This window comes from Podarcis raffonei, chromosome 3 (genome assembly GCF_027172205.1).
Source record: "Podarcis raffonei isolate rPodRaf1 chromosome 3, rPodRaf1.pri, whole genome shotgun sequence".
NCBI lineage: Eukaryota > Metazoa > Chordata > Lepidosauria > Squamata > Lacertidae > Podarcis > Podarcis raffonei.
Window position 1 is genome coordinate 84,158,001 of NC_070604.1, and position 25,701 is coordinate 84,183,701.

Sequence of the window (25,701 nt, forward strand, 5' to 3'; positions counted from 1 at the left end):
ATGGGGAATCTTTGCAAGCCTGGCACCTCTTTAGTGAAATATACCTTTATTGGCACACCTGTCTTGGTGGGAGCAGTTTCAAAGAAAACCATACAAGAAGCCTGACTAGGAACAAAAACCATTAATTGCCATTTAAGCTTATCCAAATGTTGATCCCTTTCAAGGAAACAAGTATTTTCTCAGCAGCTTAGAGCAAAAGAAGAATAGACTGCTATTTCTTGAAGACACTCCTTGCAGGTCAGAGTGAATAAATTTGGTTATTTAAAAAAAAAATAGAGAGAAGAGGTTGCTTTAGCTTTGGGTGTTTGTCTACTGTTCTGCGAGCCAAAATAGCAAGATGAGTGAGGACACGTGCATTTAAAAGACTACAATCAAGTTTTTAAATATCCAGACTGGAGAGGCAGATCTGAAAGCCACAGAGGAGATTATCATTCTTTGAATTACTTCCATGTCTGGCAAAATAGCAATTCCCACTTCAATAAAGAAGGAGATTTTTTGTTCCAGCACTAATTAAAGAACACTTTTTGTGTATGTGTTGGGGGGGGGGTTGTGGTTTGTTTTTTTTTAATAGCTATACAAATCAGAATGCAGGAATGGAGAATACAACCACAATGCACACTAAAATGCAGGAAGGAAAGTGTGGTAAAACTTTCATGTGGTAAGACTGCTGCTGGACTGTACCACTTCAGACTTGGTGAGAGGGGGGTAGAACAGTTGGATGCTCCTTCCTATAAAACACACAGTGCATATAGAAAATTAGCAGAGAGGAGAAAATTCTACTGTCGCTAACTCACAATATGCTCATCTTATAGGCGCAAGGAAAATGTTGTTTATTAGTTTGGGTTCGTTCTGTGGAGACACAACTAATTATTCAACCTCACACAACCATCAGTCCGCATGAGTCACATATAAATAACTGCTTGTCTAAAGTGCCTCTGAAGTCCAAGCCTTGCAAAGTTGTCAAATCTTACACAATCATTTAATGACATGATTTGAATATGACTGCTCCTGATGTATTCAAATAGCCCACATGAAGCTCATCCCTATTATACATCTTCTGAGAAGTTGGCTTAATTAGGTTCAAATGGGATTTAGTCCCAGATAAATGTGCATAATACGACTGTATCCTTAGTGTATGTGGGGACTCCTTAAAGTGCCTTCTGAGCTAAGGTTTCCTTTCAAAGGTCTGTGTGATTTCAAGGTGGCCTGTATCAGCTGAGACAGCAGAAGTAGAAGGAAGAATCATAGAATTTTAGAGTTGGAAGGAACCCTGAGGGTCATGTAGCGCAACCCCTTGCAATGCAGGAATATTGCAGTTGTCCCATATAGGGATCAAACCTTGGCAGATTGGGAACCATTGGTAGATATGGATGCAGTCTGCAGTAGATCATTAAGGGTTTCTGACTTCTGATTGTCAAACCATAGCAACAGCCAAACAACTTTCCCCACCTAGATTAGCCTGCTGAAATGAAGTAAGTGGACCAGGAGAAGAGAACTTTTGGGTTTAAGGACTGTAAACTTGGTTCAGTTCTGGTAATAAAAACACATTTCAAAGCTCAGACTGTGCTCCAAGGCACCATGTTCATTAATCATGCATATCTTTATACTAAATTCTGGTTGGTAAAAATTTGGAGGGGGGTTGTGGGGGGAAGAAAAGTAGATTAAACAATCCTGAAGTTTCCCCAGCTCTGTGGATGGAACGTTTACAGAAATAGAATTCTTTCTGAACAGAAACAGAAACACTAGTTCTTCTCTACTTGCCAAGTAGGGTTATTGTTATCTATGTCAAGTGAAGCTTTGTAATCTTTGGTAAATTCTGTGAATGATTGAGTACATGCTCTCTTATCATGGTTTGAGGTGTGTTTTTGTAGTCATGCAGGAAAAACACAAAATATATCCAAAAGGACCTCCAAAGTTACTGTAATCTATTCCTTTTTTTCAGATTGCAAAGTTGATTTATCCTTCTTGATAGATGGCAGCTGGAGCATTGGCAAGCGCCGCTTTCAGATCCAAAAACAGTTCCTCAAAAATGTTGCTCAAGCCCTGGATGTGGGCCCAGCTGGTCCTCTTATGGGCATCATCCAGTATGGGTAAGAGAGTATTATGTATTTTCATAACATCTGTGCTGTCTAACATCCATCTCCATGTCTGTAGCAACACCACAGGAACTAATTGTGGCAAACTACTTAATACACTTTTTTTTTGTTCTACAAATTGAAGCAGATATGTATCTCACATTGCTAGACTGCACCAGCACTGCATCATAAAAATCATATATCTTAAGTTAGGACCTTGTTAGCTTATTTGATATATCCAACCATGGTCAAAATCCAGTCTTAATCTCCATTGTCAGAAAAAGATTTCCAAGTATAGAGATTCTTGATTGTTCCAGAACCTTTCCACAGATCACTTGAATGGAGGGTATAGACCACAATTTGAGAACTTTTCTAATAGCCCATACTTCAGGGATTATGTGAGTCCAACAACACTGGGGGAGACCGCAGGTTCCTCACCCCTCACCCATCAAGGGCAGTTGCCCCACCTACATACATTTTTTTGGTCAAATAATTGATTTTAAAAAGCAGCCAAAAACGTAAATTTCACGTATGACGTGTTTACACATTTCTATGAAAACACAGGAAATATTCATGCGAAATTACTATAAATTACAACTAGTATCATTAATGTGTTAAGAGTTAGTGGCATATTGTGTATGAACTTATTTTCCTGGGGATAACACAAAACCAAACTGCTCCATTTTCATTTTACGAATAGTGATGACCCTTCAACTGAATTTAACTTGAAGACCTATACAAACTCTAAGGATCTGCAAAATGCCATAGAGAAAATACTACAGAAAGGAGGATTGTCCAATGTTGGTATGTATCCTGCACAATACATCCACAGCTAATCAAAGATGTTGGTATGCTAGATGTTCTAGGCAGATTGAGGTCAAGACCACAAACTGTCCTCACTCATTTCTGGTTCCTCTTCTCTTAGTTTGGAAAATACTTTGTCTTCCAGAGAATCAGGATTTAATATCTGAAAGTTTTCTCTGAATAGCTTGTCCCTTTCACAGTGCAAATATAGCAGATTGGTGAGACACCAACCACCATAGAGTTCCAAACAGAAATTAAAATGCCCAATACCTTAGTCAGTGCTTTTTTTCTAAAAAAAATGTTTAGGGGTACTACCATTTTCCTACTCATATTGAAATACTGCCCCTCATTGCGGCCAAACTTAGATTCACAAAATGTTTAGGGGTATGTGTACCCCTGCTTCCCCCCCCCCCCTAGAAAAAAAGCACTGACTTTAGTTCAGTATCCCTTATTGCAAATCTATTCCCTCTTTCGGCTTTTAAAACATATCAGGCAGAAGTTAGAGACACATTTGACCAACCAAGCAAGCAATACAAGAAGATTCCACGGTAGGTTCCGTTATTGGACGAGGGATTGCATGCAGATGTGGGATGTGAATGCACAAATGAGATTTGCATCAGCTTTGTTATGCACATTTGGATGTGAGGCAACCCTCTGACATCACATGGCTCTGGTGGGGGCATATATGTCCATTTCCATGTGGATAGAAAAATGTATCCTCAACCAGTGACTTAGATTGAATGTGCATTGTTGCCTGTAACTAGATCTGGGCTACTGATGATTTGAGAGAATCCTCAATTTTATCGTTTCTGTTGTTAGTTATAGACAATAATAGGCAAAACAATCATATAAATGGCAAGGAGCTCAGGTTCTAAGAGATTTTAACGTTCTTTTTCATTGTTTTGCTCAGCAAGTTACAACTGTTACTTCCCCCCACCCCCCATCTTCATGCAGGGAGAGCGCTGTCCTTTGTTAACAAAAACTTCTTTGAGGATGCTAATGGGAACAGAGGTAGTGCACCCAACGTTGCTATAGTGATGGTGGATGGGTGGCCTACAGATAAAGTGGAAGAGGCCTCTCGGCTGGCAAGGGAATCCGGCATCAACATTTTCTTTGTCACCATTGAAGGACCAGATGAAAATGAAAAGCAGAATGTTATTGAAACAAACTTTGTGGACAAGGTAAGGAGTACATTGGGATCCATCAAGAAAGAGGCAAAATTTCTTGATTCTGAGGAAAGGTGGGATCTGAACTCTTCATCACATGTAGGCGAGTCAATATAAAAGTGAGACATCCTTGCCAGGCCAAAAACCCACAAGTATGAGTGAGCAAACTGGCTACCACTCTGTTCCAACAATGTCCAGCTATAGCTATATAGTTCTCTCTTTGAAATATTCACATGCTACAACAGTCACCATATTGAGACTCAATACGGCAAAGTTTTACAAGATCCCCGGTATAAACAGGATGCATCTATGTACGCTTAGTTCTTTAGTGGAGTCACACAGGGCAGATTATGAAGGTTCAGCAAGTGAGACTGCAAGACTCAAGCAATCAACTCACTTCAAAGCCTCAATCAAGTTGTGTAGTGTTAGATCATGTTTACTGAACGCTGTGTACTCTTGCCTCCAGTTTTCCTCCAAAACACACAAAAGTTCTGGATACACTTCAGTTAGAACTCATTCTCACAAGCTATGTAGTATAGGTCAGGTACTCATGACAAAATGCCTCTTCAACTGAGTGGTGTTAGTCTGGCATGTATGTAGTCTTTCCTGGAAGGTTGGCAAATGAGCCCAAGATCAGGAAGCAAAGTGGACTTTGAGAACTGCCCTTCAGAATACATCTTTTTTCTCCTCCCTCTGGACACCCTTTCAGATAATTTTGTGCACTTTCCACTGTGTCTGTGCCATGAAATACATTTCCTATGAACTTCAAAGCCCCTTAATGCCTTTAACCTGGGAAGCCTCCAGACTGAATTGGACTGGCTGGTGGTCTCGATTTCCTTTAGGTTTGAATGGGGGAAGAGCCACAGTAAGCCTCTGTGCACTTGCCAGACTGGGAAAGTAGAATGAGGCAAGAAGCCCTGTGTTCATACATAGTGACTTAATGGTAGCTGTATCTTAGAAAATGGAAATAACTTTAAGACATGAGAGCAAACATGCCTGCAATGAATGTTAAGCCTGTTGACAGAAGTAGAGTCAATTCAGATGCTAGTTTTGCAATGTGGCAGGTACTCGAGTAACAAGTATAAACGCAACAGTCTACCATTTAGCTGCCTTTAAGCTGGATGTAGACCTCAACATCTAAGAAACGATAAGGGCGGGTATTATTCAGCTGTGTTTTCTACCAGTTTGATGCAATACCAGTTTGTCTCATAAAAATGTTTCATGCATAGGGACAGAGCCGTCGTAAGGTGAAATCAATGACTGACAGTAATAAGTTGCCTCCATGAATTTTGCTGTAACTGCTCTTGAAATTCATTGCTTTTGTTTTCTCTCTTTCAGGCTGTGTGCAGGACCAATGGGTACTATTCCATCAATGTGCCCAGTTGGTTCAGCTTACACAAAGTAGTGCAGCAGTTAGTGAAGCGAGTCTGTGACTCTGATCGCCTGGCATGCAGCAAGACCTGTCTGAATGCAGCGGATATTGGATTTGTCATTGACGGGTCCAGCAGCGTTGGCACTGGCAACTTCCGCACCCTCCTCCAGTTTGTCGCTAACATCAGCAAGGAATTCGAGATTTCCGATACAGACACCCGTATTGGAGCTGTGCAGTACACCTACGAACAGAGGCTGGAGTTTGGCTTCGACAAGCACAGAACGAAGCAGGATGTCCTAAACGCCATCAAGAGAATCAACTATTGGAGCGGAGGAACCAGCACCGGAGCAGCCATCAACTATGCCTTTGAACAGCTCTTCAGCAAATCCAAACCAAACAAGAGGAAGATAATGATTCTTATTACAGATGGCAGATCATACGATGATGTCCGGGGGCCGGCTGCAGCGGCACATCAGAATGGTAAGCCAGAAGACCCTATAAACACCTATTTTAGGGGTAGGCAACCTGTAGCCCTCCAGATGTCACAGAACTACAGCTCCCATCATTCCCGACCATAGCTTATACTGGCTGGAGGTGATGGGATTTGGAGTCCCGCAACATCTGGAAAGCACTGAAGAACAGAAGAGTCCTGTTCCATCAGACCAAGGCCCATCTATGCCAGAACCCCTCATTTATTTTTAAAGAAGCTTTGCATAAAGCACCCAAACAATGGGGCTCTGGATCTAGAATATGGCATCTAAGTTTTGCAAGCCAGAAGTCCAAGTTTGGCATAATAATTTAAAAAAAGTAGTGTATTTGTATATTCTTGGTGAACATTAAGCCCTTCACTTTTTGAAACACGGGAAGGACATGTATGAGTCATTCAACAAGACAATAGGGAATGGGGAACAAGAAGTCTGGGGATTGGAATGCCTCATTTATTTAAGTTTAAACACCTCACCCTTATACGGATATTACTTTGAATGCAATATTGTTTCAAATAAGGCATTAACCTCATTATGTACTCATGTTTCTCACTGCAGGAGTCATAGCCTATTCAGTCGGAATTGCATGGGCTGCCCAAGATGAGCTGGAAGCCATTGCTACTGACCCCGACAAAGAACACTCCTTCTTTGTGGACGAGTTTGACAGCCTCTACAGATTTGTTCCTAGGATCATCCAGAATATTTGTACCGAGTTTAATTCGCAACCACGGAACTGAAATCAGCAGCAGGCTCCAGGAAACACTGCATCACTACATGAGAAAATGTTTGGCAAGCAATGTCAGCCAGGAGGCTTAAAGGCATCTGTGGCTAAGAGCCAATGTCAGCTCTATTCTCCATGCATGGCAATAATGGGTGTAGACTGATCAATCTCCTTCCCCCCACCCTTGCTGGTTTCAAAACTGATTCAGTAGAGGAGCTGGCTACAGTCCTTGGTTAGATAATTCACTTGACTCAAATCTATAGTTTGGAGTTAACTTCCACATAGAATAGGAGACTAATAGGTCTAAGGCTGTAACCCAGATGCACTGGACTTAGTGGGCATGCCAGAGATGGCATTTGTTGGGTACCACCCCATTTCAACTCTCCAGTGATGCAGAATGGCTAACCAACAGCTGGCTTTAAAATATTACATGGCGCTTTGGAACCCGGCCTTTAATTAAGAGTTGTTGGCAGACACATGAGGACAGGAAGCAAGCAAAGGACAAGAGACTACAACAAGCAGGGCAGATCAGGATTTGGTTCGGGGGGGGGGGGGGATCAGTATCAACAAAGATGGAGTGTGGCACTCACACCAGCTGTCCACAATTGCTTTGTTGGGCATAATAGCACAAGTGTTGAAAGAATAGTTTGGGGAAAATTGAAGCTTACAGATTGCTTAATTACACATCACAGAACGTTCAACTGAAGTTAGTTGCAATGAAGACCAGGCAAACAGAGTCTGTAACCTGGCACCAAAAGAGCAAGGCAGTAAATTATATATATGGTTCCTACCGGTTTCCTTCCTGTCTTCATAAACGAGCCCAGAGAGCAGCTTCCCACATGCCTAGTTCAGTGACATCCTATTCCTTCCATCTCTTCAGATTCTAAAATCAAGCCTCAGCCTAAGAGGGAATCTGCAGTTCTTACAGATGCTTCTAGTGTTGGTGCTGTGATGCATTACAAAAAGCATCAGTGGCAATCTATTATTTATTCTATATCCCATGAGCCAGAGTATTTATCATTGGACATCAGCATCAAATGCCCTCTGCTGATTTTACAACTGCTGTCACAAGCAACGGACCCTGTCAATTCTCTTTGATTTTAATATACAGCTATTAGCACTCAGGCCCAAGAATAGTTTTATCAGCAAAGTGGGCCTTTGGTGTGTTACATAAGATGTCAAATAGACGTTTATTCCTACTCTCTGCTTCCTGTTCCACAAGAGAGCTTGTTCTCTTACCCCATGACTGCTAAGTTTACTCAGGAGCCTTTGGAGAGTGATCTTATGATCTTTTAAAAAGTCTTGAGTATTCACTAGGCTTCCCACATGTCAGGAAAATCCCTCACATATCCAGGTTTTTGGGTGCAAATATGGCATCAGGAGGAATTTTGCCATCAAAATACCAGAGAAAATCCAGGTGTTTATGCACCGCAGTGTAAACAGCTCCAAAAGCTTAAAATGACTATTTTGGGGGGAGGTTTCTCCCCCAAAAGCCGAACAATTTTGGGGTCTTCCTGAAAAAAGCTCAACACCTTTGCAGGTGTCAGAAATTTTACTTTTTGAAATATGGCAACCGTGGTGCTTACTGTCTAGTGGATCACACCTATGTGCTTGTTGACAGGACTCAGCCTTTAAAGAATTTGTTGTGAGTCAAAATATCAGTACTGAGGAGCATTTGGCTTTGCATATGGACTACAGCTACATGGTCAGCCATGTATTGACCATGCTGGTTGGGGTTGATGGGAGATGAAGCTCAGCGACAGCTGAAGGGTCCAAGGTTCCCTACCAATTGTGTATCTGCTAGTTGTATCTTTCATGTTTTTCATCAGTTTTCCTAGAACAGATGTTAGGTTTTTTGGCTTGTGAATTCCTGGATTTCCTCCCCCACAAGTGGTGCTGTGTTGCCTATTTCCCAGCTCTCAGGTACAGAGGCCTCTTACATATTATTACATAAGAGCAGCAATATCGCATCTGAGTTATTTTAAGAACTCTTGGGTGTCTACACCATCCAGGCTTGGAGATTTATTTTTAAATCGTCATTAGGACTTAGAACTTTATCTCATCATCATCATTTGCCTTGCCTCCCTGAAAAAGTCGGTTTATACATGGTATTTCTCCGCATCTTCTGTAATGAAGACAAGTGCAAAGAATGCAGCTGAATGCAAACATTTGCAAAGGATTTGTGGATGAAACATGAGTTTGTAAATATTATTTTAACTTTCCCCTCTCTGCACATGCACCTACATTAAAGAGCTTTTTAAAAAATAACTTGCTGTACCCTTTTGCAATAAAAGTTACAAAAAGGGTGTCCTAGATCTCATTTGCTTTGGAGGAAAAAGAAAGCTTACACAAACCCAATAAACCTTTCCCCCCCTCTAACTCCTGAAACTAAAGCCTGTGTATGGACTTTTTCCCTTGTAAAGAAGGCATGAGTAGACCCTTTTTGCTTCCTAGGATTGTGAACATAAGAAGCTGGCTTGTGCTGCATCAGATCCATTGATTCATGTTGCTCAGTCTGGCTCTCCCAAGCACTCCAGGGTTGCCGCCTGGGTCTTTCGCAGCAATACTACTGGAAATCCTAAATGGGAGGGAGTCTTTCAGTAAGTCAAGCATGTGTTCCACTCCAAGCTTGGACCTTCCTCAAACATCCAGACTGGTCCATTCTTAAATAGCCTTATAATTCTGACTAGATGGACCACTGTGTTATTCTACATTGCATTAGTGCTGAAAGTTTTACAGTGGGATTAAAGTAATGGCTGAAGAAGCCTGCACTGCATTCCAATTGCATATTCTCAAGCTTACTTGTGTGCCAGGATTCAACCCCAACATGTTTTCATGGGCCTTAGTGCAGTGTATGAAAGTGGCTTCAAATGTGTTTACTCTCAGCAGAACTTTATTTACTTGCAGTATTTATGGTCCACGTGCATGAAGCGTTAGGGAAAGGGCTTCCAAAGTGCTCTACATAGTTTTGTTTCAAAAAAACAACATAGAAATTATTTGTACTTCATAATCTGTGTGAAATATCCCATTCACTTCAGTATTAAAGTGCAATATAGAGCAACCCAAGACATTCCTATGTGCTATCATTATTTGTTGATGGCTCAGGCAAGTTACAGGCATCAGTATTTTCGGCTTTAGCAATTAATTCACAATTAATTCCAAGAGAATGGAAGTGTCTACTTATTACATCACACAGTTTTCTCTTGTGACAAGGCAGAACATGTGTTTTTTTAAGGGAGAACCACCATTTTGACACTTTCATCCAGCAGCCCTCAATGCAAACTGCAATCTGTTTTGTATTTAGCAGATCCTTAATTAATTTAGCTTGCATAACGCATGCTGCATAAATAAATTTTTTTTAATAAAAAAAAGAATACTCCCTTGTTCTGCCAAATACCCAACTTAATTAAGAGTTCTGGAGAATTCAAATACTTACTACTTTAAGATATTCTGTTTGATACGGATTAAAAGCGTTTTTTAATTTAAAAGTGCTTATAAACTGCTTAATGTTTTAAAAAATCTAAGTGGTGTACAACATAACAATAAAATAAAAATAACATAAAAACAAACAAAAACAGGAATTCAAAGAAATAATTGCCCTATGGCAGCTTTTGATTTTTTTCTTTTCCAGTGGACCAACATGGTTACCTCTGAGTTTTCTGAAGTAAAAATGTAATTCATAAAGTCTGTGGAGCAAATGATGACATATAAAGAGGCTTTTTTCACCTATGGCTTGTATTTTTGGAGAGGTTCCATAAACTGTAATATACATTTAGAACACACACAAAGATGTTGAAAAATAGTATTTATTAGCACCCAATTTACATAAATACATAGTACAAAGGACATTTATTTGCTGCGGTAATATTTAGTAAAGCGGCTCTGTATAGTGTTACTTCAGGAAGGTCCATTTGATTTTACTCAACATAGAATGTAGGTACTGTACACAGAAATTCACTTTGCAACTCTTCAGTGCCACTGCCTTCATTAGTACCTCAGCATTGCCTCATTTATGTGAGGTATTAACAGAAGTTATTTTTGTATTTAATAATGAGAACAACTTTCTCAACCTCCAGAACAAATTTACTCAAAATCTTCCACAAACTGCTTTGCTGTTCTTTACTTTTAAAGGCAGTTAAATATTAAAAGACTGAAAAACAAACAAAAACCAGGTACTATTGATGCTTTTGCAACATATCTGGTTTTGAGAAAAATGGCGAAATATTGAAAATGGTTCTTCAAACACACATTACTCTGCTGCTAATGATTTTTGAACTTTTGGGGATGAAATAATGGTCTCTCAGAGGAAAGCAACAACTCTAGAGTACAAAGAGTCTTTTTCTGGTGAGAACTTTGTGCCTAAACTGTACTACCAACACTGCTTTCCCCATTAATGCTCAATCTTCCTAAAGCAATGAAAACAATGGCAACACTGATTCACACCCCTAGATAACTTATGCTGGTCAAAATTTGGAATAATCAATATATCACATTGTAACATTAAAACTTCCACATCAATACTAAGGTATCAATCCTATATTTACTGACTTGGGAGTAAGCCCCTTTGAACGCAGTGGGGCTTATCTCATACGATTGCACTGTAGAGATTTTCCACCAAAATGACTATTCTGTATACAAGCAAAAAGGCTGATTGTATTTAACCAAAGAGTACTGTCACATGCTCATTGAGGAGCATCCCTCCATCTTTTACTACAAGAACTATTCTCGGTTGATCTATGAACAATATGCAATTTATTACCCATGATAAAGACAGGAACCATGAGGACAGGTGAGCATGACTGCTCTTAGAAAGATTGACTAGACTAAGCAACCAGCCATACTCTGTGGGTGCAACTGACCATTCATGCATCAGAAAATGGATAGTACACACTTCACACTGGTCCTAATTTAATCCACTCCACACATCCATTCTGTAGCCTATTCATATTTCAGCTATTCCCATATACACATCTATCTTGCTGCTATTCCCAACATGATAAAAGCGTCAAATGTTATGATCCCTAGTAACCAGCTGGAACATTCCCTTGAAACAAAACACTATGCAAGTGCAGAAGGGTGGCTACTTCCATTAAGTTTCCACATCCCTTTTCAAAATTGGTTCTGATTTAAGTTCAACTGTATTTAAGCAATGGAAGCAAGGTATAGTTACCTTGTCAGGAATGAAGAACACACCCTGCACTTCCAGGCTACTATCAGCAGCCTCTCCTTTAAAGATGAGAATGGGACTTTAAAATACAAGTGTTTAAAGAACAAGCAGTAAAAATCAAAATTATTTAAATTCAAGTTTCTTTAGTGTTTGGAAGAGTAGGAAAAACCACTGCAGGAGAACAAAAGCCAGTGGTGGCCTAGCAATTTTGCTAACATCTAGCATGGAGGCATGTATAAAAAGCAAACAGCTGGCCAACATGCGGAAAATACAAACTAGCCTATTAAAAGAAATGGAGCTGATCTCGCAATATATAAAACAAAGATTAATACAAGTTTTCGATCTAAAATACAATGTGTTGGCTCCAGAGTTGCATGGAGTAACATGCAGATCTAACCCACCTCCGCAAATGAGTTTAGTCAGTAAGACAAAGTATTCTAATATAGTTTCCTTTCCCTTCAAAAGAACTGCTATTGGTAAATCTGCCCAGCACACATTACTGTGAAATATTGTTGTCAATCTGTGTTTTCAGCTTGCAGAGTTTCAGAAAGCCAAGAACACAGTACAAGAGACCTTTTCAGTTAATTTGGGCTGCCCAGTTACAAGATGTTACATATTTTGTCTGGTTTCAAAAGCTGTCCTGTGCTTTATATAAAATGGCACAGATGCTGTGGCACTAAAATCTGTGTTTATCATGGACATCTGACTATCGCAGGAAATATTTTGGAAGGTGTCCACCTAGAAGCCAACCCTTATTAGAACACCAGTTCCAAAAGGAGCAAGAAAAATGGTTCAGTCTGAAACCTCCAATTATTCCTTATATAATTTGGTTGGTTTTCATTAAGTTATCCATGTAAGCAATGGTGTGTTTTACTTGGCAAAAAGCTGTGTAACTTTTCTGAGTACTGGGACAAATATGCCGCAGAACTCACATCAAATTAGGATCTCCCCATTCAAACTGAGTGCAAAAAAGTTAGAATTCTCAGACCTCGTCCACTCAGAACCTAAAGGCAATTCTGAAACACTTAAGTTCTATGTCAACTTCAGTGTGTATCCAATACATGAACAGCAGAAAGCGTATCTTCTGATCAACTGCAGTGTGAATTTATCAATCTATGCATGAAAAGCTTATTGGGGGAAATTGAACTTTTAAAATATTCTGGCATTCACTATGCTGCAGAAGATTCTGATTTTTAAAACTGCTCCCCCCACCCCCAAGACTACTGAATCATCCAACATTTTCATCAGTGCTTAGGCCAAATGTATTGCTCTGTCTTCCTTTGGACCATATCAGCAACGCCGAGGGGGGTCTTGTTGTCTGGGCAGCCCAGGCCTGTGCCCCAGGGAGGTCACTTCAGTGCTGCTATCGCAGTGGTTTGACTTCACCCCTGGAGGTGCACTCCACTAAGTATAGTCTATGTCAGGGATGGGGGAACTTTTGCAGCTCTTCCGAGCAACACGCCAGTGGTGTGCAGGGCCAGAGATAAAAGTGGAAGGAGCAACAAAGGTAAATTTCATCAAAGGTAAATTTTACCTCATCCTTCTCTACATCCTGCATCCAGAAAAGAAAGAGGCATTATCAGAGTTCAAGCGCATGTTCCTGCTAGGCAAAGCAGAAAGAGCGAGAGCTGGGGAGAGTTCCCAAGGCCAGGGAGCGAGGACTGTAGGGGCTGCTTGGGCTCCCAGCTCTGAGATAACTCTGTTCTAAGCTCACAACCTGTCAAATTAATCGCGATGCAGATTCTAAGTAAGGGTTCAAAAAAGGTGCTTAGGCTATAAAAGTATACCACGTAAGATTTGTCTTAATATGGCAGCTATGAAGTTAAGCTGTTCAGTCTTCAATACATTTGACTTCAAAGTCGTTTGGTTAAAGATCTTAAGGTCAATCAAAGCACAAGAGCAGTACAACCTTTCTGGACCCTTTACACTTCATTTGATGCTGCCTTATACCAAGTCTGCTGATAACTGGTAGCAGCTCTCTGGTGACTTTCCCAGTCCCGATTCCTCAAATTATTGAACCTGGGGCTTTAAGACAGAGATATGTGCGCATTCAGAATGTCAGTGAGGGAAGCTCTGCACACCAAGAACCCTCCCTGTGGAAAATCTAGGTCTCAAGAAGAGTTGTAGCCCAGCCTTATTCTTGAATATTTCTACTTGCAGGGTTTCTTGACGTGGGGTAACACTGAAATATTCAATTTCCTATCTGCATGCTGAAAAGATACATAACCAGAAGGGCTATACCACATACCTTTTCTGTCTGTGTGTAGTGCTTCTTATGTTTTTAAACTTCAGCATTTTCCTACATTTTTCACTGTATCTAAATCAGGGGTGGACAACTACTGGCCTTCCAGATGTTGTTGAACTCCTGACTCCCAACAATTCCAGCCACTATAGCCAATGGTCAAGGATGATGGGAGTTGTAGTCCACCAACCTTTGGAGGGTTACATTAACCATACACTTGCACACACATGTAAGACTCTGACAAAAATCAACTATGCACAGTTGTTATGAGAATGTGCTGCAATGGGTGGGCCTTGGGATGAAGCACTGTTTCCTTCCCACCCACCCACATATGCGTGGGAACTTTTTAAGCATCCGTTTGTGGTTTATAACAAACTGTCTCATCCAACTATGGCTCTGATCCCGGCTTGCAAAGCATCCATGTTTTGAACAATCCAGTGTTTCTCATATCCAGGAAAAAAATGGAAAATTGTGCTTTGTCAAGACTCTAATTTCCTCCCCTTGTTTACAAAGGAAGGAGGAAAGGGGGGAAAGTTACGCTATGGTGTGTTCTTGTAACGAATCAGAGAAGGTACCTGTGCATTGTTGGTTCACAAGTTTCTTCTAGAATTAAGCTCATGCATGCAGGTTCCCCGCTCAACGATCACAGCATCAGATAACGGGCATATGTACAACAGTTCCTCAGAGATCAAACCCACAGGCAGAACTTTGATATCGCTGGACATGATCTTAACATTCGAATGAAGGCAGCTCACCTGGCCAGCTGCAACAGGGTCATGTAAAGGCAAAAGGGGAAAGGAAAGAATGTGGTCTGGAGGTTAACCAAATGCTTATAAATCCACAATGGTAGTGCAACCCAATACTTGCAGGTAAACAGAATAGGTCAGTCAAGGTTAGAAAGGGTCTTTTTCATCTCTAACTGAAGATAGCATCTTGAAGAAGTTATAATATTTGTGCACAGTACAATGCAGTCTATAGTACACAAGCAGAGAAGACTGACAGACACTAACAGAGTCTAGAGAAGAACACAAATACAGAGTCCACAACCTCGTGGTAAGGCTACATTTTTTGTTTGTCAAAAGGCACCTCAGCCTCTAGCTATTTGCCTGTTTTTAAAGTCGCTTCACTTGGATCAGGAGCCCACTAAGCAGGACTGAACAACTTCCAATCCACATTTGAAAAGCAACTTTTTTCTTACATTCATAATTTAATCAAAATGGGAGTCTCCAAAATAAGCATGCTGGTCTATTAGTTGTATGTACAGCAATTTAAACATCAGCAACTATGTATTATATTGCAAAAAGCACAATAACCATACCTTTTATCCTTTGTACGCAACAAAGTCTGGAGAATTTTTAATACTAAAACATTAAAATTACCCATAGAATCTTCCCTTAAGACACATTTAATACATACTGTTTACAATTTCTCTTTCTCTATATATATATCTATATATATATATGTACACACACAATATACACAACTTTATGTATTTGTTTTTCTAAATAAATCTTTGCAATATCCTTTTAAAAATAAGATCACAGAGAGAAGGGATACACACACAGAAGTCACATATAGATAAGTATATTTGATGCAGTTGGTCTTTCTGCTTTGACTTAAAATTGGGGTTTAACGAATGCTGAACATTTTGAGATCTATTGGTAATTTTTTTGATTCCATTAAAGGGAAACATGTTGCACATCAGAATCTGCAAGAGTGGAAACTTCTACAAATAGGTATGCCACATATTTTTAGTACCAAATGCAGAAAACATGTTCAAACCTAAGGCTGGTAATGCAATGACAGAGAATAAATGGTTTCTTTTCTGGATTGTGTGGTAGTTATTCCAAAAAAAATGAAGGCATATTTTTATGAATTCCAAATTCTTCCAAAAACCAATTCCAACCCATTGTGTCAGCTGGGGCAGTTGGGAATTGTAGTTCAAATATCTGGAGGGCACCAAATTGGTGAAGGCTGCTCTACACACCCACACCCCATGAAAACAGCTTCCTGCTGCTGTGGAGTTTGTGAATTTGGCAACCACGTTGGCCAAATCTACACCCTTTTCCTGCCAATCACCACCCTATTACAAGGGTGAGTACCAAGCAGAAAATCTCCTCCAGACAGGCCCCACCCACATGGTTGATTAAATAACTCTCTCACTAGATATATACACACACTATTCTTAGCAGCCAAAGACTGAATCACAGAGAGGTCACTTCTATGCATGAGTGTGTGAGTAAGATTTGGAGAGGGGAGGGGTATCCAAGCAGGTTTATTCAAGATAATGAAAATTATTAGGATGCCAATAACATGCATTTCAACAGTAAGGCCTGTTAAAGCCTACACAGATATAATTTCTTGTTTACTGAAAAGGGAAGAGTTTCATAATTTTACTGAGCTCAGCTATGAATGGAAGAGTCATCAACATCTGAATTAAGCCTCATCTCTGTTGTAAACTGTGGTGCCAGTCACTTGTTAACAAATTCTTTCAAAGGCTTAAAATAAAACATACATTTTTAAAGCATTTGTTAATATCTGCTTTAATACAATTTAGGGAAACTGCATTCATATTTGATGTTTAAACCCAATCCACCTAATGTAACAGCCAGCAGGCTGAGACAAAATCAAGCCTTATTCTCCTGTACATCATTCAACCGTACAATACGTAAAAAAAAAAAGAGAAGAAATAATATTTATATTGTATTTCTAAGAGTTACATCACCAAATTCAGGCTTATTTTACAGAAATATATGGGTAATATTCTCGAGGGGGAAAACAGGCAGAAAAGTTTCTATCTACCCACATCCTACAGAAATTGGATTTTCTGCTTCCTTATTGCCCACACTGGACTGCACATATTGTTAACAGAGGAACTCATTTTGCCCAAGGCCGGCCTGGACAAATACTGACACCTTCAAAAATAAAAACGGTTCTTCTGTATGGACCATTTGAAACAGAGGGTTTCCCAGCTCTCAGCACTAGCTGAGCTCATATAACCCAAGGAACCCCTTATTTAGAAAAGAGCACCCTGAAAGAAAAGAAAGAAATATAACCCTAGACCATTTGCTAACATTCACTGAATTAAAGGGCATGAAGAGGAGGCTCTTGCCCTTGTCATTTGTACAGCTTGTTGTATATATATATATATATACACACGGCAGCTAGAGAGGGAGAGAAATATTGCGTCATACAAAGACTTTAGCAAGCGCATCTGCTCCGGCACTGGCGATATAACATTTCGAGGGATGGAATGCTACATCATGAATGGATTCGTCGTGTTTCTTGCGATGAGCCGTAAACTCCTGAATGCAGGTCTTGCTTTCAAGGTTCCATAAGCGTATTGAACAGTCGTGGCCTAGGTTAGACAAAGAGGAGAAAAAACATTTAGATTTGCAGTTACGTTTAATTAAGAGTGGATTAAGAGTGGATGTGGCATGTACTTACTGCCGGACATCAAGTACAAGCCATTAGGATCAACAGCGAGACTTGTGACTGCATCCAAGTGGGCCACCATGGAATGGATCAATTTTCCTTTGAAATTAAAGATTTATTTTTTTAAAAAAACAACTTGTCATCAGTTAATGCAATACAGAGCTTCAACAGAACTTATGGGAAATGATACTGCTATCAAGCATACTAGCAACTATTCTCACTGAAACAAAGGATCTTTGAATATGAGCACAGCCCCCTTCCCTTTGGAAAGTGATCGCCTAACTGTGTCTCTGTGCTGGTCACTTTCACTTTCCCGGTTATTTCCTAAAGCAATGCTTCCCAAACTTGGTACCTGGTTCAGGTCCCTTCCCGCAGTTAAAAAAGGGAAAGTAGCATTCACTTTCACACTAACAAAAACATACCAAAGGGCTCTACCCAACACTGCAGCTCCACCTGCACAATATTTTTGTGCATGCACGTGTTCCTCTCTTGTCCCTTCCAGCCCCCTGCACACCCTCAGAATCAGCTCTGGGGGCCTGGAGCAGATTTTAGGGGCAAGAGTGGAAATGAGTTGAACTCCGCTCCTGCACCATTAGGTACAACCTAGACAGGTTTTTACTCATTAGCTCCCACGGAAATAAGCAGGCATCTTCCTTACAGCTGCCACACAGATTGTTGCTGCTCTGCATCCCACTTCCCTACTTTGCCCAGTCAATCAGGGGTGGAACAGGTTGTTTCAGGGTAATGGTTCTACTTCTGGGAGCTCCTTGTACAGGCGACATCCCAGCACACCCTTGTTCACTCTTTTGTGATGTCACTGCCCATATAGTAATGCGGGTGCGAGAATTAACAATGCACGGGGTCACACCACTCTGATGGAGAAAAGGTAGAATGCATCCATCACAGTGCGTGAGTTTTTACAAGGCACACTTCAGCATTTTTCACAGCAGAGTGGTGTGTCCTGGCACATGTCTTTGAAATCCCTATCCTGAATAGTGTTACTATCAATTGAAGTAAACTGCAGAAGGGTGGATTCTCACATAATCAGATACAAAATGGATAACGACCGCCCATCATTTGTGCTCAATACTTGCAAATAAATCCTTCAACATTCCCCTTTAAAATGGAAGCAATGACCCAATCCTGCCTTAGTTGCCATATCCATATATTATGCAGAGATGCAGAGGTAAAGCAGAGATTTCTACAAGTGCTTTGATACAGTATGTTAATCATTCATACGTACCCCCACTTTTTTGTTGTTCCAAGTGCAAAGCAAAACCTACCCTGAGCTCAGTTTGCTACATCAAAGAAAAGGTAGCTCAATTCATGGAAAACAGAGTCTGAACTCCTAGGCAGCTTAGATATGAGCTTTTGAAAGCAAACCTTGCAAGTCACAAGGCTGAAGTTATCTAGTGGCTCAGGTTTAACAAAGTTGCTTGTATTAACTCTGCCTACTGATCCTTTGCCAAACCAAGCAGGAAACACCTGGACCAAAATTTATAGAATTAAATAACAGAGTTCATTAACACGGTGCCTAGCTTTGGAATATGATGCATTGTGTGTGTTTTTGTTTTAAGCACATAATTGAGATACCAATCGAAATGACTGCAAGTTTTCTAACAGTTATGATTTACATATTTTCCTTCACTATGGGTGAACATGGAGAACATGGAGCTTGAAGAACAAAGGTAAAGAGTCTAAGTGCTCCTCTTTCAGATATTTAGAAGGGGACACACACACAAAGACAAACACACACAAACATCTATAAGCTTTGGCAGCAATTCCATCTTGTGCAGTGTGGAAATTTGGGATGCATAAATTTCCCTCCATGATCCTGTGGACCATCTACTTTTCTGTAGCAAAGACAAGCATCAGGATTGGCTGGGAAGGATGTTAAAGCTGTAACTCAAATGCTGAGCCACACCAGTTCCTTCTGCACAGCCAATAAGCCTTTACAGTGGTACCTTGGTTTGCAACCGCTTTGGATTACAACCATGTCAAACCCGGAACTGTGTGTCTCTTTTTTTTAGATTACAACCCCTTTTTTTATAACAACCAATTTTTTTGAGGTGGGGAGGCCCCATCGGTGAAAGCGCGCCTTGGATTACAACCTGTTTTGGTTTACAACCGGACCTCCGGAACCAATTATGGTTGTAAACCAAGGTAAGGTACCACTGTATTCCTCTCATCTGTTTTACAAGTCATAGAACTGTCAAACCTCAATTTCAAAATTTCTCTCTAAATGGGTAGGACTTCAGACAATTTCATGCTATTTTTGTTTTTTTATGTTACGACCTACTGAGGGAAGAATTATGCTTACCTGTGTTATTGTCATAGAATTTGATGTGTCTATCCTCATGGGCTGTGATACTAATTGGAAGAGTTGGATGGCTGATTACTTTGTTTATTTGGCAAGAAGAGGTGACTGCTAAAGGAATGAACAAGTGCAAACACAGTCAACACAGAAAAATTATTTCATTCACATAAGCCAGTGGTTTTTAAGCAGTGTGCTGTGGCACCCTGGGGTGCCTTGACTGATCAGGGGTGCCACAGGCAACACTGGCCTCTGTCCTTCTTTCCTTCCCTCCCTTTCTCTGATGGCCTCTTGCATCTCTGCCTCCCAAAGGTTTGCACAGCTGTTTGTTGCAAGCTCCCCAGGTCCCCTGGGCTGGCCAGGGGGTGCTTCCCAGGCCCCTGTGAGGAGGCACCTCTCTTTGGGCCGGGGTGGCAGCTCAGAGACCAGGAGTGGCAACTGCAGCTGCCCAGAGAAGAGCCCCAAGGAGAAGGAAGCAGAGAGGAGGCTGAGGGGACACTCCACAAGGGAGGGTGTTCGAAAAAGGGTGAGGGGCTGCTGGCTCTGCAGGCAAGGGGTGGCATCACTGGGCTCCTGAGCTCCACAGGGGTGCTGCAAAAAGCATGTGGTTGGTCAAGGAAACTGTGGACCCAAAAACCTCTGAAACAACTAACGACCTGATTTAGCAGGCCAGTCTGGTACAAAAATCCCAACATGTTCAGTCCACTCAATCTACTTGTACCTTACTATGCTCATTCAATATACTGTCAACCTGCTTCTCAAACTAAGCTACGTATAATTCAGGAACACCATACAGTTGCATAGGGGATGGTGAAAACCTAATATTTAAGGAAGCACAAAATACCTATGGATCATATAAGGAAGCATGGCAAGTGGTCAGGGAGAATAAGAAAGCTAATCTGCTATTTCCTCATATTTGTTCTTTCAGAATTGTTTGTATTAGAGTACATTTATGGCTAGATTTATCAGTCCCATGTGGACTGACGCCAGCAGTCCATCAAAGACGATTAGGTGCAAACATCGGTATCCTAAATGGAAGTACACTTCATTTAATTCCCTTCTATGCATGATGGTCTCAGACTTTATCAATATAAACACGAACAATGAAAACACATGGAAATAACCCCTTTGGATACATACTAGTATCTGCGTTGGACTCCAAGTTAAGGATGCGTTGTCTTGTTTCCATGTTATATATGCTTGTGTGGCCACTATTAAAGGATGCTACCATGTGGCTTGGGTCACTGCTCACAATGTCCACAGAAGATGGAATCCCCATCTCTACAAAAGCAGAAGAGTGTTAGGAAGAATAGGAAGCTTGGTCCATTAGCCACTACCTGAAAGCAGCCACATTCATTCATTTTCTTGGCACAAATCTAGAAGTCATTTCAAATTTTCCAGCCAAGTTGGTAAAAGCAAGAAATATGGTTTCTCAAGTGTCCAAACAGATGTGTGAATGTTGGAATATTAGAACTCTGTTTTAGTAATGAGCCAATCAATCTTCAAACCCATTATATTTACATAGGTATCAGGACCTGCTGTAACCTGAGATGTGCAGTGCACCCACCATGCCCAAGAAGAGCAGAGTAGCAAGAGCTAGTATACTGACTAATGCACCACAAATGTCTTATGGATTAATATTGGGTGGGCAAGTACAAAGGTTCAGAAAGGAAGTCAGAAGGGCTCTAGGTAGACAAGAAAGAGAGTCTAGGTCAGAGCTTTGGAAACTTTTCACATTAGTGACACACTTTTTAGACATGTATCATTTCACGACACAGTAGTTCAGTTTTACTAGCAAACTGGAGATTAAACTAACCCCTTTCCAGTCCTGGGAAGAGCATGGGGAACATTCGCACAACACATTGCAGCCGACACGCTAACGTGTTTGACACACAGTTTGGAAAGCTCGGGTCTAGGCTATAGCAGCTCTGCTGTAAGGCCATGTCATCTAGCAGAATCTCTCATGAAATCTGGTAAACTATGCATCACACATCATAGGGCGATGACCTGAATGGAAACAGGCATTTTCCATTGGCAGGAGAGAAAAACGGAGAGAGGAGATGCCAGCCTCCCAGATTGCTATGCTCTTGTCACCGGATGAGATCATACCCAACGAGTGAATGGATTCTGACAGACGCAAATCAGGCATTTTCTCATATTGCCCCTGACTATGGAATGCCTTTCATTCTTCCATATGCAAAGCAGTTGTCAACTGTTTCAGACATCATGTGAAGCTTTGTTTTTTTGTCCAGGCTTTCCCTGAAGCCAAAATATTCCTTAAACATGAACCCTAGAATCTATGATAAAGAAGTGTTCAGTGCTCTCCAGTGTGTGTGCTACAATAATAGTTGTACATTTTTTCCATTTTAAAACTTCTAATGTATTGCCTCAGAAGGAAAACAGCAAGATTCAAATATAGTGGTTTGCTATGTAACTTACTATTGCATTATTGCTTAAAAAATGAATCTCTCATTATAATGCCCCAAATATAGCAATCAACATGTTCTATTAACAGTGGCTACTTTATAAAAAAAAACAGTTGTGAGATTTTGCAACACACACATCCTTCAAAACAAATGCAACCAGCAAGTGGGGTTTTGATTCTCCTCTCATGCTTTCCCAGCAAGCGTCAATGTAGTGATGCTGGGAATCCACTAAAACTCGATGGCATACTAAAATCAGCCTACCTGTATTGCACAATTATGTCAGAGTGTGGTTATAAACAGAAGCATGGATAATTAAAAGCGACGTTCCTTTTGATAGTGTTACAATCCAGGAGATTTATTAAATACCTTGATTATCATTAAATATGTTCAGAGCTGGAGAGATCTCCAAAGCTTTCCATAAACGGATAGTGCCATCTGCTGAACAGGAGAGCAAGCGCTGGTGTGCTCCACTGTAAACCAAGCCCCACACTGCATCCGTGTGGCCTACAAATGCACCTCTTAAGACTGAGGGATCTGTGGGATGAAAAAAATGCACAATACAAGGGGAAATGGGATTTCTTTATAAATATTAAGTGCTGTAAAGATGCTCTAATGGCAGTTTACAAACCCTCTAGTCCTTCCTTAACTGCAGAATTCCTGACAACACTGACTGCTGACTCAGTCTACCTCCAAAGCAATAATACATCATGACCCTCTTCCATATCTTTTTTCCTATTACTGGGATCCTAAGCCAAGATTGTTTCCAAATTACAGAACTATCTCGTGTGATCTCTTATCAGGCATTTCTCTTTCACCCGGTTCAAGCTGCATTTTGTTTCTGAATAGAACCGTTTTTCCTTTTTCATAGTGAGTTGCACTGCATTCAATAAGCTGCTGTGCATTTTTAATGTGCTCCCTTGCCCCCCGCCAAAAGAGAAACCTGTAAAAAAAAGGGGGGAAGGGGAACACTTACCATAGGAATCATAAGGGTCAATATTTGGGTTTGTAGTATTCCAGCCCTGAATGAGGCCATCAGTTCCCCCACTATAACACTGCTCACCAGTATTACTCATTACCACACAAAGCACAGGACTGCTGCAAGAGGAAGCAATACTGATTTAGTGGAGTTTTATTTCAAATATTTTCATTTCTATACTGCTTTATATTTTTAAGGGAAAGAAATCTCAGAGTGGTTTACAACACATTAAAACACCAATAAAACAATCCACAATAAAACATTACTGAAGAAAATGAAATGTGACGTATACCTTCAAAGCAACATAATTAACAGGAAACATTTTTTCCTTCTGCCCCCTGGCATACATTCCTCCTCTACGTGATCCCCTCAACAAGGTATTTACGGAACTGCCATAACGGGGCCAATGAGGTCATAAGCTACAGGGCTCTGGCAGCAGATCACACCCCCATCAGCAGCCCATGGCGCTATCTGCCACTGCTGCCATCCACCTGCAGAGCGCCACTTTCACTCGCTGCTGTGGTAAGTAAAACAGCATTTGCTTCTGCAGGGAAATGGCCAGGAGCACTCAGATAGGCTGCCTCCTGAGTGCTGGTCTTCACCTCGCTCTGAGCAAAGCATTGTGGGTGAGGTGGCTTCAGAGAGCACGGCTCTGCTGCAACAGCAGGAAATACTGTTTAACATTAAGAATTTAAGCAGTATGTGCTAATACTGCAACAAAACACCGGAGGTAGTGAAGCTGCCCTCCAGGGCCATGTCACGCACAATGCCTTGCGCTGTGAAGAACTCTTCGATGAGATGGCCTTGGAAGTGCTGGTGGTGCTCATGCTGATCGTTCAGGGGGGGGGGCGCATTGTCATGGGATGGCTCTGGCCATAACCTCGCTTTTTAGTCCATTCTCAACCACTTTTAAATTGTCCCTTCCCTATCCCTGCTGCACACTTATCAACCTCTTTGGCCATTCCTCTCCAATTCACATGCTGAAGACAGCTAAGTCCCTCTTGGTAAGTAAGTGTTGTATCTGTGCTCTGCGTGGTACATAGCAAGACACTAGCACCACACAAGCGAAAGGCGGAAGGAGAAAAAAGCAAAAAAAGAAAGGAAGGCTAATGCAATCTGCCTCACCAGAGGCTGAACTGCAGTTCGGATTGCACCATTACATTGCCAAGCTGCAGCTTTTACCAGCCCCACCCCTTTTGGAAGGAAGAGTTCACTAGCATACTAGAGGAGTGGTGAGCTGAGCTCGAGCCACAAGATGAAGAAACCACATGACCATTTGACAGGCTGAGTCAACACACTGTTTATCCCATAAAAGGAGAACTCTGTCAAGTGCTGCAGCTATATTCTCTGATAACAGAAAGAAGTTTCTGAATGTTTACTTACTTGTGTGCCCTGAAAGTGTAGATAGGTTCAACATCAAGAGAGGCACTCCTAAAAGAAAAAAGCAGAATCACAGGTTCAGAAAATATTTGTTAAGGCATGAAAAAGTTTGCTTCCAGGTTGGCCTAAACCAGGCATAGGCAAACTCAGCCCTCCAGATGTTTTGGGACTACAATTCTCATCATCCCTGACCACTGGTCCTGTGAGCTAGGGATGATAGGAGTTGTAGTCCCCAAAACATCTGGAGGGCTGAGCTTGCCTATGCCTGGCCTAAACTGACAGGACGCTTTTGAACACTTTTACCTCTACATGCACACTAAGTGTCCCTGACTCCTCGTCTTTGCCCCTCCCCACTTTTTATAAGCCACAGGCAGTCATTTCTTGTTCTGCAAAGTGTCCTTGTAAAAATCATAATCAAACAAAGAAAGAATAAAAAAGGACTGTGAAAGAATCAGCAAGAGCTGATTTCAGTGGCCAACCACCAATAGCCTATATACTGTGTAAGGAAAAAGACAAAAAATGTGGCTATTGCAAAGCTATTTTATGTATGTATATACAGTATGTATTTATGTATATCCCACTTTTCATCATGTAGGTCTTGAAGAAGCTTACAAAACAACAAAATATACAATATTCAAAATTTTAAACATAAATTAAAACCTCTAAAACTTAAAAACTCAAGAATTTTCATTTTTTTCAAAGTAAAACATCTGAGAAGCATTCAGGGTGAAAAGGCCTCCTTAAATAAAACAGTTTTGACCAAGAGTCCAGAGATTTAGTAGGGGCAGAGATGGTGTTTGTCGAACTTCCTGTGGGAAGGGCTCCCCCCAATGATCCCAGTAATAATTAACTTGGGGTTAAGGTATGCTGGGCCTAGGTTATTCAGGGTTTTGTACACTAGCGCAAGAACCCCGAACTCGGCCCAATAGTACACAGGAAGCCAGTGCAGGTCTTTTAACACCAGTGTCATGTGTTGGAGGTAGTCTGTCCCCATCACTGGTCTACCTGCAGCATTCTAATGAATATTCACAGAACCAAGCAATTCTTGTTGTGGCAACAGCTGCCCTTTTTTTTTTTTTTTTTTTTTGCTGTAACTACCAACTGATCCTTCCTAAGATTCTTGAGATATAGGAGAATA

General features: G+C 41.0%; 2 protein-coding genes across 4 annotated transcripts in view; one reads left to right on the plus strand and one right to left on the minus strand.

Annotated features, from left to right (window-relative positions):
* VIT (vitrin) overlaps positions 1-7,409 on the plus strand; it is a 34,431-nt gene extending 27,022 nt beyond the window's left edge. The window contains exons 14-18 of the mRNA XM_053382794.1: positions 1,943-2,090; positions 2,776-2,879; positions 3,834-4,060; positions 5,384-5,897; positions 6,461-7,409. Coding sequence (XP_053238769.1) covers positions 1,943-2,090; positions 2,776-2,879; positions 3,834-4,060; positions 5,384-5,897; positions 6,461-6,639 — 1,172 coding nt within the window. The 3' untranslated portion in view covers positions 6,640-7,409. The remainder of the gene's footprint in view (positions 1-1,942; positions 2,091-2,775; positions 2,880-3,833; positions 4,061-5,383; positions 5,898-6,460) is intronic.
* Positions 7,410-15,706: 8,297 nt separating this feature from the next.
* The window catches only part of STRN (striatin), a 48,262-nt gene continuing 38,267 nt past the window's right edge, over positions 15,707-25,701 (minus strand). For all 3 annotated transcript variants that reach the window (XM_053382797.1, XM_053382799.1, XM_053382798.1), the window contains 7 exons: positions 24,567-24,614; positions 23,181-23,302; positions 22,574-22,741; positions 20,922-21,062; positions 19,788-19,895; positions 17,480-17,566; positions 15,707-17,390 (listed from right to left, as the gene is read on the minus strand). In XM_053382797.1, the coding sequence (XP_053238772.1) occupies positions 17,221-17,390; positions 17,480-17,566; positions 19,788-19,895; positions 20,922-21,062; positions 22,574-22,741; positions 23,181-23,302; positions 24,567-24,614 (844 nt within the window). In that variant the 3' untranslated portion in view covers positions 15,707-17,220. The remainder of the gene's footprint in view (positions 17,391-17,479; positions 17,567-19,787; positions 19,896-20,921; positions 21,063-22,573; positions 22,742-23,180; positions 23,303-24,566; positions 24,615-25,701) is intronic.